At 42.2% G+C, this 13,522-nt stretch overlaps 1 protein-coding gene across 3 annotated transcripts; it reads left to right on the top strand.

The window, feature by feature from the left end:
• The first annotated feature begins 363 nt into the window (after positions 1 to 363).
• Positions 364 to 13,012, top strand: LOC127643026 (cystatin-B-like). 3 transcript variants are annotated; one of them, XM_052125553.1, is made up of 4 exons: positions 364 to 528; positions 956 to 1,023; positions 1,143 to 1,244; positions 2,036 to 2,385. In XM_052125553.1, exons 1-4 carry the CDS (start codon positions 411 to 413, stop codon positions 2,162 to 2,164), a joined length of 417 nt encoding a protein of 138 aa, XP_051981513.1. In that variant the 5' UTR covers positions 364 to 410; the 3' UTR covers positions 2,165 to 2,385. The 3 variants fall into 3 exon arrangements, with proteins under 3 accessions (XP_051981513.1, XP_051981512.1, XP_051981511.1); XM_052125552.1 differs by lacking the exons at positions 956 to 1,023; positions 1,143 to 1,244; positions 2,036 to 2,385 and adding exons at positions 5,658 to 5,725; positions 6,757 to 6,858; positions 12,614 to 13,012 and having other exon boundaries at positions 384 to 528; XM_052125551.1 differs by lacking the exons at positions 364 to 528; positions 956 to 1,023; positions 1,143 to 1,244; positions 2,036 to 2,385 and adding exons at positions 5,010 to 5,225; positions 5,658 to 5,725; positions 6,757 to 6,858; positions 12,614 to 13,012.
• Positions 13,013 to 13,522: the final 510 nt, after the last annotated feature.

The following is a 13,522-nucleotide window of genomic DNA, read 5'->3' as shown; positions in this document are numbered from 1 at the left end:
TGTTTCTCACCGACATTTATCATATCACTTCAGAAGACATGGATTTAACCACTGGAGTCGTATGGATTACTGTTATGCTGTTTTTATGTGCTTTTTGGTCCTTCAAAGTTCTTACCACCATTCACTTGCATTGTATGGACCTACAGAGCTGAAATATTATTCTAAAAATGTTATTTGTGTTCTGCAGAAGAAAGTCATACACATCTGGGATGGCATGACGGTGAATAAATTATGAGAACATTTTCAATTTTGGGTAAACTGTCCCTTTAAGAAGAGGATATTAAGAAATCATCCAGTACAGGTGGTGGCTATTTACACCTAAAAATGTCTTGTTGCAACATTACATAAAAGACGAAGAAGCGAGACTTGTTTTACAGTTATATCCTCTTAAATCAGTACTCAAGGATAAAATGATGAAGCTAAAGTCAGGTGTGTGCGCTCTAATGGCGGTATTTTTGCTGTCTGTCTATATTGCAGAGGTGAATTGCGTCGATAAATCTGACAACAACAAAGTGCGGAATGAAGCAGGTAAACATACGAAACATGCACTTAATATTAATTCAATGACTGTTGCTGTTTAGAGGTCCAGTAAAGTTCCATGTCTTGAGGTAAGTTTAATCAGAGACTATAATCAATAATGAAATATCTCCTACATGTTTGGGTTGCAATCGACGCTTTTTTACATTTCTGTGAAGCACAACGGATAGCGGTAAATGGGAGTTTCCTCAAGAGATTAAAACATAGAAAGTGCTGGATTATGACAGTCAGAATAGTGAAAATGGCAATTTGTTTGGTTGTCAATCTTCGTTCATTGTCTCTTTCTTGATCCCCAATTAGTGCGCGCGCATAAATGCCCCAGTGTTTGACCATTCCTTTGTCAAGTTTCTTTAGTTTAATGTGTTTCTTTAGTAAGTTGTCTGTTTCTTGTTTATTAAACTGTGCATCTGGGTTCTAGGGCCCCTTATTGGAGGGTTATCCAAGGTGACATATGCCACTTCAGAAGTGCAGAGGATCTGTAATGCGGTAAGTCGAGACAGGTTTTCATTTTGTTATGGTGGTGTTCGCTGATCTGCAAGTGAACGTGATGAGCATTTATTAGAAATAACAAATAAACAAATCCATGTACTTGTTATTGCTTGTAGATGAAGCCATATGTAGAAAGACGTGTCGGAAAGAGGTTTGCTGTTTTCACTGCCAAAAGTTTCAGCACACAGCTTGTGGCGGGAACCAACTATTTTATCAAGGTAAACTCTTTTGCCAAACATGTTTGGAAGGCTGTGAGCTTGTTACTTTGTCATAAAGTCAATTTGCATTTGGGTCATTGACGTGGCATTCATTCTTTAGTCCAGATCTATTCAGTTGTTCATAAATACAATTCATCCTGCAGAAAACACTTGAATACACCAATACTATAAATTACTGAGTTCAATGTCGTTTTGATATTTTTCCCGGGACTTAAAGAATGTTTTAATGGTGGAAATGGAGACTGTGAAATGTATTTTTAAATCTCATTAAAAGCTGAAACTCTTGAAATGATGTCATGAGTAGCGCAGAATAATCTTCTTCAAATGTATTTACAAAAATGAGCAGTAAAACAACTATTTAAAATATGATATTATTATATGATCATATATTTGGTATTTATTATATTTGGAAAAACGTTTGTTCACCAAATCAGTCAAGTGGTGTAACGACTTTTGAGACAAAAAACCGATATGAGCCCTTCAGACCCTCAAGACTGAGTGAAGTTGTAAAAGATATATTTTTATGAAAAGGCAAATTTAGTTCAGGTCATGTGATGTAACCTTGAGAGAACGTGATATTTTTTTACTCCATAATGACAATAAAATAAAGAGAAAATGCTTTGAAAAAATGAAACCACATTGGACAAAGTACATTTAAAAAATGACATGTTTTAAACTTTATTTTTAAAAGATTTCTCATTTTATTACCTCAATTGTCGTTCACACATGCATGTATTTCACGGAAGTGGTGTGTATAAACCACTAAACCTTTAATCCTTTGATTTCTTCAGGTCCATGTCGGAGGGGATGAATTCATCCATCTGAGAGTCTATAAATCTCTCCCTCACAGTGGAGGAAAACTAGAGCTGAGTGGAATTCAGACCTCTAAACGGCACCTTGACCCCATTGTATACTTCTAAACGAACGCCGACATTTCTCTCATCCAAACAATTTGATGCCGACCCTTTTGCAAAATAGTCACTATTAGTATTGCCACACTTTGTTATTCAAATATATCCAATCTATATTAAAGTGAACCCAATATTCAGCCATTTCAGTGCCTGCATATGAGTTTTCTATTGTCAACAACATGACTTTCCTGTGCTATAAAGGTATTGTTGTGAAATAATTACTACTAGATATTCCAAATCTGTTTGATAATAAAGGCAAATTTCATATATTAAAGGATATGTCTTTGTTTTATTTACACCCTCTGAAAGTAACAGTAAAATATTTTTCAAAACACAATTGTAACTGAGCCATCGTTACATGTGGGCCATTACATACTTTATGTAAAAAGTGCTCCCCTTTGGCAAATGTACTCTCCCAGCTACCCCTGTTATTCAGCGAGAAATGGACTATTCCAAAACTGTCCACTGGAGTTTTTGCGAAGTGACAGGGAGAGAGTTAGACGGGTGATAAATGGAAAAGGAGATCGCCTGAATATTGTATATAGTTTGTAGAGTGAAATATAGTGTATTAGCCCAAATCGGAGGAGTTTATCGATTGTGCGTGTGCGTGCATTACACTGTAAGTAATCACATAATTGTTGAACATTCTCAGCGGAGCTAACCCCCGCTGTATCCCTGTTTACATTTAAGGTTGTTTACTTCATTTTATTCTACTGCTGTGACACTGCTACAATTCCGTGTATATTTATGTCATTTGTTGTTAGTAATAGTTATATTTATTCCTTAAGAGTGCCCCGTTCGAACCTCTCCGAACCGTGCACCTTAAACAGCTCTCGCTCAAAACTGCGCTCTTGCTGGCGCTCGCCTCAGTCAAGAGAGTGGGCGACCTGCACGCGCTGTCATCAAGCGCTGCTTGCCTGGAATTTGGACCTAACGACTGCAGAGTTGTCCTTAGGCCAAAGCACGGGTATATTCCTAAAGTGCTCTCCACACCCTTCAGAGTACAGGTGATATCTCTGGCAGCGCTATCGTCCCCAGCAGACGAAAGCGACGCTAATTTACTCTGCCCGGTCAGGGCGCTCAGAGTATATTTGGAATGTTCTGCCCTGTTCAGACAGACGGAACAATTATTCGTATGCTTTGGCGGCCGCACTAAAGGTCTCGCAGTCTCAAAGCAAAGAATATCGTGCTGGATAGTGGATGCTATAGCGCTAGCTTATGAAGCCAAGGGCCTTCAATGCCCCTTAGGCGTCAGAACTCACTCTACGAGGAGCATGGCCTCCTCGTGGGCGTGGTCGATTGGGATACCCATTGAAGATATTTGTGCGGCGGCGGGCTGGGCCTCGCCTTCGACATTTATCAGGTTTTATAACCTACAGGTCCCCTCGTTGCATTCCAACATTCTATCAGCCTGACTGTAGAATGGACTGGAGAATGTATATGCTGAGCATTATCTCCTCCCTTATAAGGTCCGTCTCTGACTGACTTAGAGGATTTTTTATGCATATCAGTACATAGAAAACTCAGTACATAAGATATGTGCTTGTGTTTGTACTATGAGCGCCCCACCATGGACCACCTTGGAAGGGCTCTATACTATCCCATTATGTAGCTCGCCGTTGGCCGGCTCGTGGAATAATCACTTTGCTTTAAGGCTCAGGCATCTGCCTCTGGCTTTACAGAGCGAAGTCAGCATACACGGCGTTTTACATGGTGTTCCCATAGCGTAAGCTATTTACGCAATAGGAGAGACCTCTCGATAGGGAACGACTCGGTTACTAACATAACCTCGGTTCCCTGAGAGGAGGGAACGAGTATTGCGTAAGCTGCCGTGCTTGTGCTTGGTCAGTTCGCTTCAGTCGATTGAACCTAAAGAACTCTCATGACGGGGCGCCTAATATATAGCCTTAGCCATGCTAATCTTGGCTGGCACTAGAGTCGCCCCGTCATTGGTTCGAGCAGTTGCCGCAGCACAGCCAATGACCGAGCTGCCTCGCTCATTGCTGTCTGCTGTGCAGCTGCAATGCGTTTTACATAAAGACTTCAATATTTCTCGAGAAACGGAGTTTTCCCATAGCGTAAGCTACTTACGCAATAGTCGTTCCCTCCTCTCAGGGAACCGAGGTTACGTTAGTAACCGAGTCGTTGTCACGGCAACTGAATAAACAAAAATCTCGCCTGGTCAGACAGATACTACACGCAGTAGTCCCAACAAGCATTTTTTTTATGAAACTGTTTTTTTTAGTTGGTAGATCTTATTGAGTTGGTCATTTAAAAGTTGATCATCTCGCAAAAAGTGTGGACACCCCTGCCTTAAAGGAATAGTTCACCCAAAAATTTAAAATCTCATCATTTACTCACTCTCATGCATCCCAGATGTGAATGACTTACTTTCTTCTGCAGAACACAAACTAAGATTTTTAGAAGGATATAAGGACCCAGTAGGGGGCGATATGCATGAAGAATGCAAATCACCATAAACAAAAGTAGAAGAATGTGAAAGTCGAGATTGTTAGTAAAACATTAATTAAATATTGATCTGTTTCTCACCGACATTTATCATATCACTTCAGAAGACATACATTTAACCACTGGAGTCGTATGGATTACTGTTATGCTGCTTTTATGTGCTTTTTGGACCTTCAAATTTCTTACCACCATTCACTTGCATTGTATGGACCTACAGAGCTGAAATATTATTCTAAAAATGTTATTTGTGTTCTGCAGAAGAAAGTCATAAACATCTGGGATGGCTTGACAGTGAGTAGTAAATTATGAGAACATTTAAAATTTTGGGTGAACTGTCCCTTTAAGAAATCACACAGTACAGGAGGTGGCGATATACACCTAAAATTATCTTGTTGCAACATTACATAGAAGAAGAGAGACTTGTTTTTCTTACAGTTATATCCTCTCTTACATCAGGAGGTACTCAAGGATAAAATGATGAAGCTAAAGTCAGGTGTGTGCGCTCTAATGGCGGTATTTTTGCTGTCTGTTTATATTGCAGAGGTGAATTGCGTCTCCTGCGTCAGATCTATCGACAACAACAAAGTGCGGAATGAAGCAGGTAAACATACGAAACATGCACTTAATATTAATTCAATGACTGTTGCTCTTTAGAGGTCCAGTAAAGTTCCATGTCTTGAGGTAAGTTTAATCAGAGACTATAATCAATAATGAAATATCTCCTACATGTTTGGGTTGCAATCGACGCTTTTTTACATTTCTGTGAAGCACAACGGATAGCGGTAAATGGGAGTTTCCTCAAGAGATTAAAACATAGAAAGTGCTGGATTATGACAGTCAGAATAGTGAAAATGGCAATTTGTTTGGTTGTCAATATTCGTTCTTGTTTCTTTCTTTGATTGTTCTCCAGCTTTCTTGATCCCCAATTAGTGCGCGCGCATAAATGCCCCAGTGTTTGACCATTCTTTTGTCAAGTTTCTTTAGTTTGTTGTCTGTTGCTTGTTTATTATTAAACTGTGCATCTGGGTTCTAGGGCCCCTTATTGGAGGGGTATCCAAGGTGAAATATGCCACTTCAGAAGTGCAGAGGATCTGTAATGAGGTAAGTCGAGACAGGTTTTCATTTTGTTATGGTGGTGTTCGCTGATCTGCAAGTGAACGTGATGAGCATTTATTATTAAATGATGCAAGATCACCGCTTTTATTATTGCATGCAGCATTGATTGCAGGCAATTTAATTTAGATTTTTGCAAGCTCAAAAACAAAAAAGAAATCAGAGAATTTAAGGGATAATTCAGTAAAAATTCAAACGTTCTCATCATTTACTCACCCTCAGGACATCCCATATGTGTATGACTGACTTTCTTCTGCAAAACACAAATTAAGATTTTTAGAAGAATATATCAGCTCTGTAGGTCCATACAATGCAAGTGAATGGTGATCAGAGCATTGAAGCTCCAAAAGCACATAAAGGGAGCATAAAAGTAATTCATAAGACTCTGGAGGTTTAATCCATGTCTTCTAAAGCAATATGATCGGTGTGGGTAAGAAACGGATACATTGAAGTCATTTTTTTACTCTAAATCTTAACTTTCAAACAGCCCTGCTAAGCACGGAGAGATCCTAAGAGTCCTCCTTTTGTTTTTGCTGATTCACATTCTCAGTGCACATCGCCACCTACTGGGCAGGGAGGAGAATGTATAGTATAAAAGGGCTTAAATATTGATCTGTTTCTCACCCAAACCTATTATATTGCTTCAGAAGTCCTGGAGTCGTGTGGATTACTTTTATGCTGCCTTGATGTGCTTTTTGGAGCTTCAAAGTCCTGGTCACCATTCACTTGCATTGTATGAACCAACAGAACTTAAATATTCTTCTAAAAGTCTTTGTTTGTGTTGTGCTGAAGAAAGAAAATCATACACATCTGGGTTGGCATGAGGGTGAGTAAATGATGAGAGAATTAAAAGTTTGACTGGACGACCCCTTTAAGCTCTCGATCTCACACCCAAACTCAATGCTGATACATGAACATTGATGTGTGAGAAATCATCATATGATGTGTAATTAGTGTATCATTGTGTTGAACAAGACATTAGAAATAACAAATAAACAAATTGTTTTTGCTTCTTGTAGATGAAGCCATATGTAGAAAGACGTGTCGGAAAGAAGTTTGATGATTTCACCGCCAAATGTTTCAGCACACAGGTTGTGGCAGGAACCAACTATTTTATCAAGGTAAACTCTTTTGCCAAACATGTTTGGAAGGCTGTGAGCTTGTTACTTTGTCATAAAGTCAATTTGCATTTGGGTCATTGACGTGGCATTCATTCTTTAGTCCAGATCTATTAAATACAATTCATACTGCAGAAAACACTTGAATACACCAATACTATAAATTACTGAGTTCAATGTCATTTTGATATTTTTCCTGGGATTAAAGTAAAACATCTCTGGTTACATGTGTAACCCATGTTCCCTGAAAAAAGCGGAACAAGATGCTGTGCTGCTAAGCGCTATGGGGAACAATCCTAGTTTTGACCGAGTTGAATAATGTGTGTAACACGTCAATGAACATTGACCGGAATTTATAGCCTCGGCTGATGCAATCATTAGATGCACCTGCAGCTACATAAATGGATACATCACCAGGTGTCTTCAGATACTTCTTTTTGAAGAGCAGTCCTGGAACGTCCCAGTGCGGCACAGAAGCGCAGCATCTCGTTCCGCTTTTTTCAGGGAACATGGGTTACACATGTAACCCGAGATGTTCCCTTTACAAAAAGCTTCACTATGATGCTGCACTGCTAAGCGCTATGGGGAACGCAATACCCACGCTGCCGCACTTGGGGCTGTCCGGACCCCTACGGTTGTGCAGTGTACTCACAAAAACGCGAGAGGTCTCAGACATGAGCTTGAGATGTCGACTCAAGAGCATAAGAGCCCGGAGTAGCATAAACATCAAAACCATTCAATTTTGATGAATGTGTGCGGAGAGGACCAGCCTGCCGCATCACAGACTTGCTGCAGAGGGAGACCTCTAGCCAAGGTTTTAGAGGAGGAGAGCCCTATGGTAGAGTGCGCCCTAAAACCTACTGGCGAAGCTTGACCGCGCGCCTCGTAGGCCCGGGCAATAATGAGGATGCCTCTTTGAGGGCACCCCGCCCACCAAGCCATGGCAAACCGCAGTGGCCACATAGAACCTGGCAGTGGCGAGGCAAGTGCCCGCTGACTGTTCTTTCTACAGAAAATCCAGAACTGAAGCAAACTGGCAGTTAATGTTGTGGTTTCTGCCCCCTTTGTGACAAACTCACTCTCAAAGAAAGTTTTTCATTTCAGAAGAATAGACTTTATTATCAGACCATAAAGCTGAGTTGCCTCCAGAACAACTAACACGTCTTGAGATTGCACCAGCTTACATAGTTCTCACAAGGTGTGGCTAAACCTTCCATACATTTTTGTTCTGTGTCTTCAGTCTGTAGTGTTTTGAGCAGAAAAACATCTCTGAGGCCCCACCAATAAATCTTCTCTAGTGTCAAACCATGAGACTCAAGCTTACCATATATGAGTACCATATGTGGTCACACATTGCATTCTGATGGGCCTAATCTTCACAGGCCTCTTTTCTCACACACACACACACAGTAAAATACATACTTGACCATCAGAAATAATTGTAGAATAAAATGGCATCGATTATACTTGATTAATGTATACTTAACATGATATAAATATTCTACATTAGCTGGTTCTGTAATATGAACTTTAGTAGAAGGAAACGCATGCAGGCGCATTTGTGCTATGTATGCGTTACTACGATCAGCCCCTCCCGAGGGGGGGGGGGGGCTGGGCGACTCGGGGAGAAGTAGAGGAGACATTGCACTATCAACGGAGGCGAAGAGGTCCTCTTCTGCCCTGAAAAATCTACCCAGATCAGTTCCAAGTGGAGGGAGCCCTAGCACTTGAAATGGTCTCGACAACCTCAAGAGAAAACCCTGTGAACCTCATTTGGTACCCTTAGGGGCCAGACATGAAAGGTTTCACAATTCGGGCTAAGGATGAGAAGGTCCTCCCTGTTCGAAATCGCCCAAGGCGAGCCGTCGAGGACAGGAATTAACTCAGAGAAACACATCCTGTTCGGCCAGCGCAGCGCCATTAATAGGAGGCAAGACCCTTGCTGGTGAACATTGCCAAGACTCCCGGGAGCAGAGAAACCGGGGAAAGAAACGCATACAGATACATTCTGGGTCATGTGTCTTAACCCTTAGGGGCCAAACATGAAAGATTCCACAATTCGGGGCAGGGATGAAATATTGCCCTGTGCCTGAGATAGAAGATCCTTCCTGTTCGGAATCGCCCAAGGCGAGCCGTCGAGGGAAGAGATTAGCTCCGAGAACCAAGCCCTGTTTGGCCAGCGGTGCTATCAGTAGAGGCAAAAACCCTTGCTGGCGAACTCTGGGCAACTACTACCTTAGGGTGGAGTTCTTAACTCCCCCGTTGGTATTTTCTGTCTGGACCGTAAATCTGCTCCCGTATACGGGCATCCAGGGATATAACTGACCTGAGTGACAGGAGCTTGCCCTAGGCCTTAAGGAGAATCCAACGTGTCAGAAATACTGCTGACAAGAACGTGGGTCTCCTTCATGATTTATGTAAGAGGCTACCGCTGTATTGTCCACCCACACCAAGACATGGCAGCCTCAGGAGGAGGTATTTCAGGGCCAGAAATACAGCCATCAACCCGAGACAGTGACTGTGACAACCGAGCTGACGACCCTCCTATCCCCTTAAGCTGGACGACCACATAAGGCCGCTACCCTGCCCATCAGCGAGGCGTCTGTCGTTAGCAGCCTGCGACAACAAGATGCACCTAGAGTGGGACCCAAGGCAGAAAACCGGGGTCTGAACCACATAGAAAGGGAACGAAGCCTGAGGCGCGTAACACTTTTAGCCTAGGGGTTTTGGCCCTTGGAAGAAATCCCTGGCTTTTGGCCACAACAAAAATGGTTTCATGAGCAGAAGGTCCAGAGGGATCACCGTGGGCGCGGTCAGCCCTGAGACCTGGAAATCGTTGATACTGATAACAGTGCAACCTTGACCTAGCCTGACTTTGCTCAGGGTGATCTGAAAGGACTCAATCCTAGCGGGAGACAGTTGTGCCCGCATTGTGATTGAACGCCATACGATGCCCGATAGACAGTGTTCTGAGTGGGAGAGAGGCGCTTTTCTTGGCGTTGAGCCTCAACCCCAGAGAAACAGATGAGCTTAGACGATGTCCCTGTGCTGAACTGCCAGTTCCTGGAATTGCGCTAGGATCAGCCAGTCATCGACATAATTCAGAATGCAGATGCCCGAGTCGCAAGGAGCCAGCGCTACATCATGCATTGTGAATGTGCGGGTAAAAGGGCTAGGCCAAGTGAAAGACCCTGACACTGGAAGACTTCGCTCCCGGAAGCGAACCTCAGGAACTTTCCATGTTGTGGCAGAACTTCTAATTGAAGTATAGAAGTGCGTCATAAGATCGATGGTGACCAGCCAAACAAGTTATAGGGCTTGAGACACGACCGTCTTGACAGGCATCATCTTGGACTTGAACACCCACGGGCAGTTCAAGCTTTAAGATTTAAGCCAGACGCCACCCCTCACCCTCCATGGGAAACGGGAAGTATTTAGTGTAATAACCTAACTCTCTCTCTGGAAGGGGAACACATACCATGGCCCCTTTAACCAGGAGTTTGAGTTTTTTTTTACATAAAGAAATCCGGTTACTGGTAGTGAGAACTACGCCGTTGAAACACGGAAAGCGGCGAGTGAATTAATTCCTGACGCCTTTATAAGACCCACAGAAAAGAATATATCTGGCAGAAGTTTCCACGCTGCCAGGATCTCTGAGATGGGTATTATATTTTAACACTTCCTGTTGAGGGGTTGTCGAGTGTTTCGCGTCCTGAATAAAATGCAGGAACAGCGAAAACACCCAATTTTGACGGCAGCCTCTGCAACCCGAAACACCAAGAGGTGGCGAGAATGGAGGGGCTTCGAGGGGGTACTGGGAGGGGTGAAGTGAAGCACGCGCCCCATCCTGAGGGGAGCTACCCCCTAATCTAGGCGCAAGACCGTCAGGGTTTTCTCTTACTAGAAATTATAATCCTGAGGTCTTGCTGGCGAGGGCGGCGATACTGTCCCCAATCCCTGGGAGGAGGAGCATGACTCGCCACCCTTTTGAGCCTCCCTTCAGACAGGACCGAGGCGGGTCTGAGGCTTGCTCGTCAAGTGCAGAACCCACACTCAGGCTTGTAAAACAGCATAGTGTGCAGAGAAGCACCAGCCTGACCTGCTGCTTGATAAGCCCTTCCCACTAAAGTGGAGGTTGTCCTACAAGGCTTTGAGGGGATAAAGGGCTTCTTAAGTGACGATGCCGAGCCCGGCGAGAGAGAGCCCGCAAGCATCTCTCCGACCGGCGGCATCACTGAATATGTGCCTCAGCACCCACGATAGTCGAATATAATGACATCGAGTGTATGTGAACACGGGAAGAAAATATATATATATATATATATATATTACTTTTTTTATTTTTTGGGGGTTCCTCCATGAGCAAAGTCTCTTCATGGAGGTTATCAAAGAAGGGAAGGGACTCATGAGGCGTTCCCTTTCTTAGACTGGAAGATAAAATCTATCCCCTAATTTGGAGGGTTTGGGGGTCTCTTTTTCGCGTGGCCAATCTAATCTGGCAACCGCACGAGTAACAACATCGAGCAATTCCTCCGTCGTTTTTTTGTCGCGGACGGAAAGCTCGGAGGCGGGAAGAGAATCGCGATCCTCCTCATGATCCGAAGAAGCGTCGGAACGCGCTTCGATATCATGTGAAGGACCTGCTGGGTTTGGGGAGAGAGCGAGAGAAAGGGACCAACCCGTCTCTTGCTCCTCAGCCAAATCCATGCAAGAGCCCCACGAACGATCTTTTGTGCTGACTCCCGGAAGCAAGTGAGGCGAGCGTGAAGCACTTTGCCTGTTAAAGCAAATCGCAGTGCTCGCACCCGCCCTGCTGCAACGCGAGAGCAGCGTGCTCTTCCCCCAAACAAACGTTTGTTTGCGGCTTTCAGTCATTCTCTTTTTTTTTTTTTATATATATATATATATATATATATATATATATATATATATATATCATATTTTCTAAACAGAAGAGAAAAGAGAAAAAGATTCACTGCACACTGCCTAAACAATTCTAACTCCTAACAGAGGAAAGAAAGTTTTGACAGGGTTTGTGAAACACACAGAAACAGAATCTCTCTGAAAAAAAGAGTTTCAGAGGACACCTGGTGACGTATCCATTTATAGCCTGGCCACAGGTGCATCTAATGATTACATCAGCCGAGGCTATAAATTCCGGTCAATGTTCATTGACGTGTTTCACACAATATTTCAGCTCGGTTGACAGCTAGAGTTGTTCCCCGTAGCGCTTAGCAGCGCAGCATCATAGTGAAGCTTTTTGTAAAGGGAACATGTTTTAGTGGTGAAATGGAGACTGTGAAATGTATTTTTAAATCTCATTAAAAGCTGAAACTCTTGAAATGAGGAATGATGTCATGAGTAGCGCAGAATAATCTTTTATTAATTTCTTTACAAAATGAAGCAGTAAAACAACTATTTAAAATATGATATTATTATTTGATGATATATATTTGGTATTTATTATATTTGGAAAAACGTTTGTTCACCAAAGTGAACAAGTGGTGTCAAGTGGTGTAACGACTTTTGTTGACACAAAAACAAACAAAAACAAACAGATATGAGCCCTTCAGACCCTCAAGACTTTGTAGAAAATGCTATGAAGAAATAATGAAACCACATTGGACACAAAGTTTTAAACTTTATTTTTAAAAGATTTCTCATTTTTATTACCTCAATTGTCGTTCACAAATGCATGTATTTCATGGAAGTGGTGTGTATAAACCACTAAACCTTTCGTTCTTTGATTTTTCTTCAGGTCCACGTTGGAAAGAAGGAATTCATCCATCTGAGAGTCTATAAATCTCTCCCTTACAGTGGAGAACAACTAGAGCTGAGTGGAATTCAGACCTCTAAAGTGCGCCATGACCCCATTGAATACTTCTAAACGAACACAAATCATTCTCTCTCTCATCCAAACAATTAGCTGCCATACCTTTTGCAAAATAGTCACTCTGTTAATATTACAACACTTTTTTGTTATTCAAATATATATCCAATCTATATTAAAGTGAACCCAATATTCAGCCATTTCAGTGCCTGCATATTACTTTCCTGTACCATAAATATATTATGGTGAATAACTGCTCATATATTTTCCAAATCTGTTTTATATTGGAACTTCTTTATATTAGAAAATGCTTCTTTTATAATAAAGGCAAATTTCATATTTTAAATGATATGTCTTTGTTTTATTTACACCCTCTGAAAGAAGTTAACAGTAAAACATTGAGCAATGAGCCATCATATACACTCACCTAAAGGATTATTAGGAACACCTCTTCAATTTCTCATTAATGCAATTATCTAATCAACCAATCACATGGCAGTTGCTTCAATGCATTTAGGGGTGTGGTCCTGGTCAAGACAATCTCCTGAACTCCAAACTGAATGTCAGAATGGGAAAGAAAGGTGATTTAAGCCATTTTGAGCGTGGCATGGTTGTTGGTGCCAGACGGGCCAGTCTGAGTATTTCACAATCTGCTCAGTTACTGGGATTTTCACGCACAACCATTTCTAGGGTTTACAAAGAATGGTGTGAAAAGGAAAAACATCCAGTATCGCGGCAGTCCTGTGGGCGAAAATGCCTTGTTGATGCTAGAGGTCAGAGGAGAATGGGCCGACTGATTCAAGCTGATAGAAGAGCAACTTTGCCTGAAATAACCAC

The sequence above is a fragment of the Xyrauchen texanus genome, chromosome 4 (genome assembly GCF_025860055.1).
Source record: "Xyrauchen texanus isolate HMW12.3.18 chromosome 4, RBS_HiC_50CHRs, whole genome shotgun sequence".
Classification (NCBI taxonomy): Eukaryota; Metazoa; Chordata; class Actinopteri; order Cypriniformes; family Catostomidae; genus Xyrauchen; species Xyrauchen texanus.
Note: the sequence above shows the minus strand (reverse complement) of the source record. Positions and strands in the feature narration are given on the sequence as shown.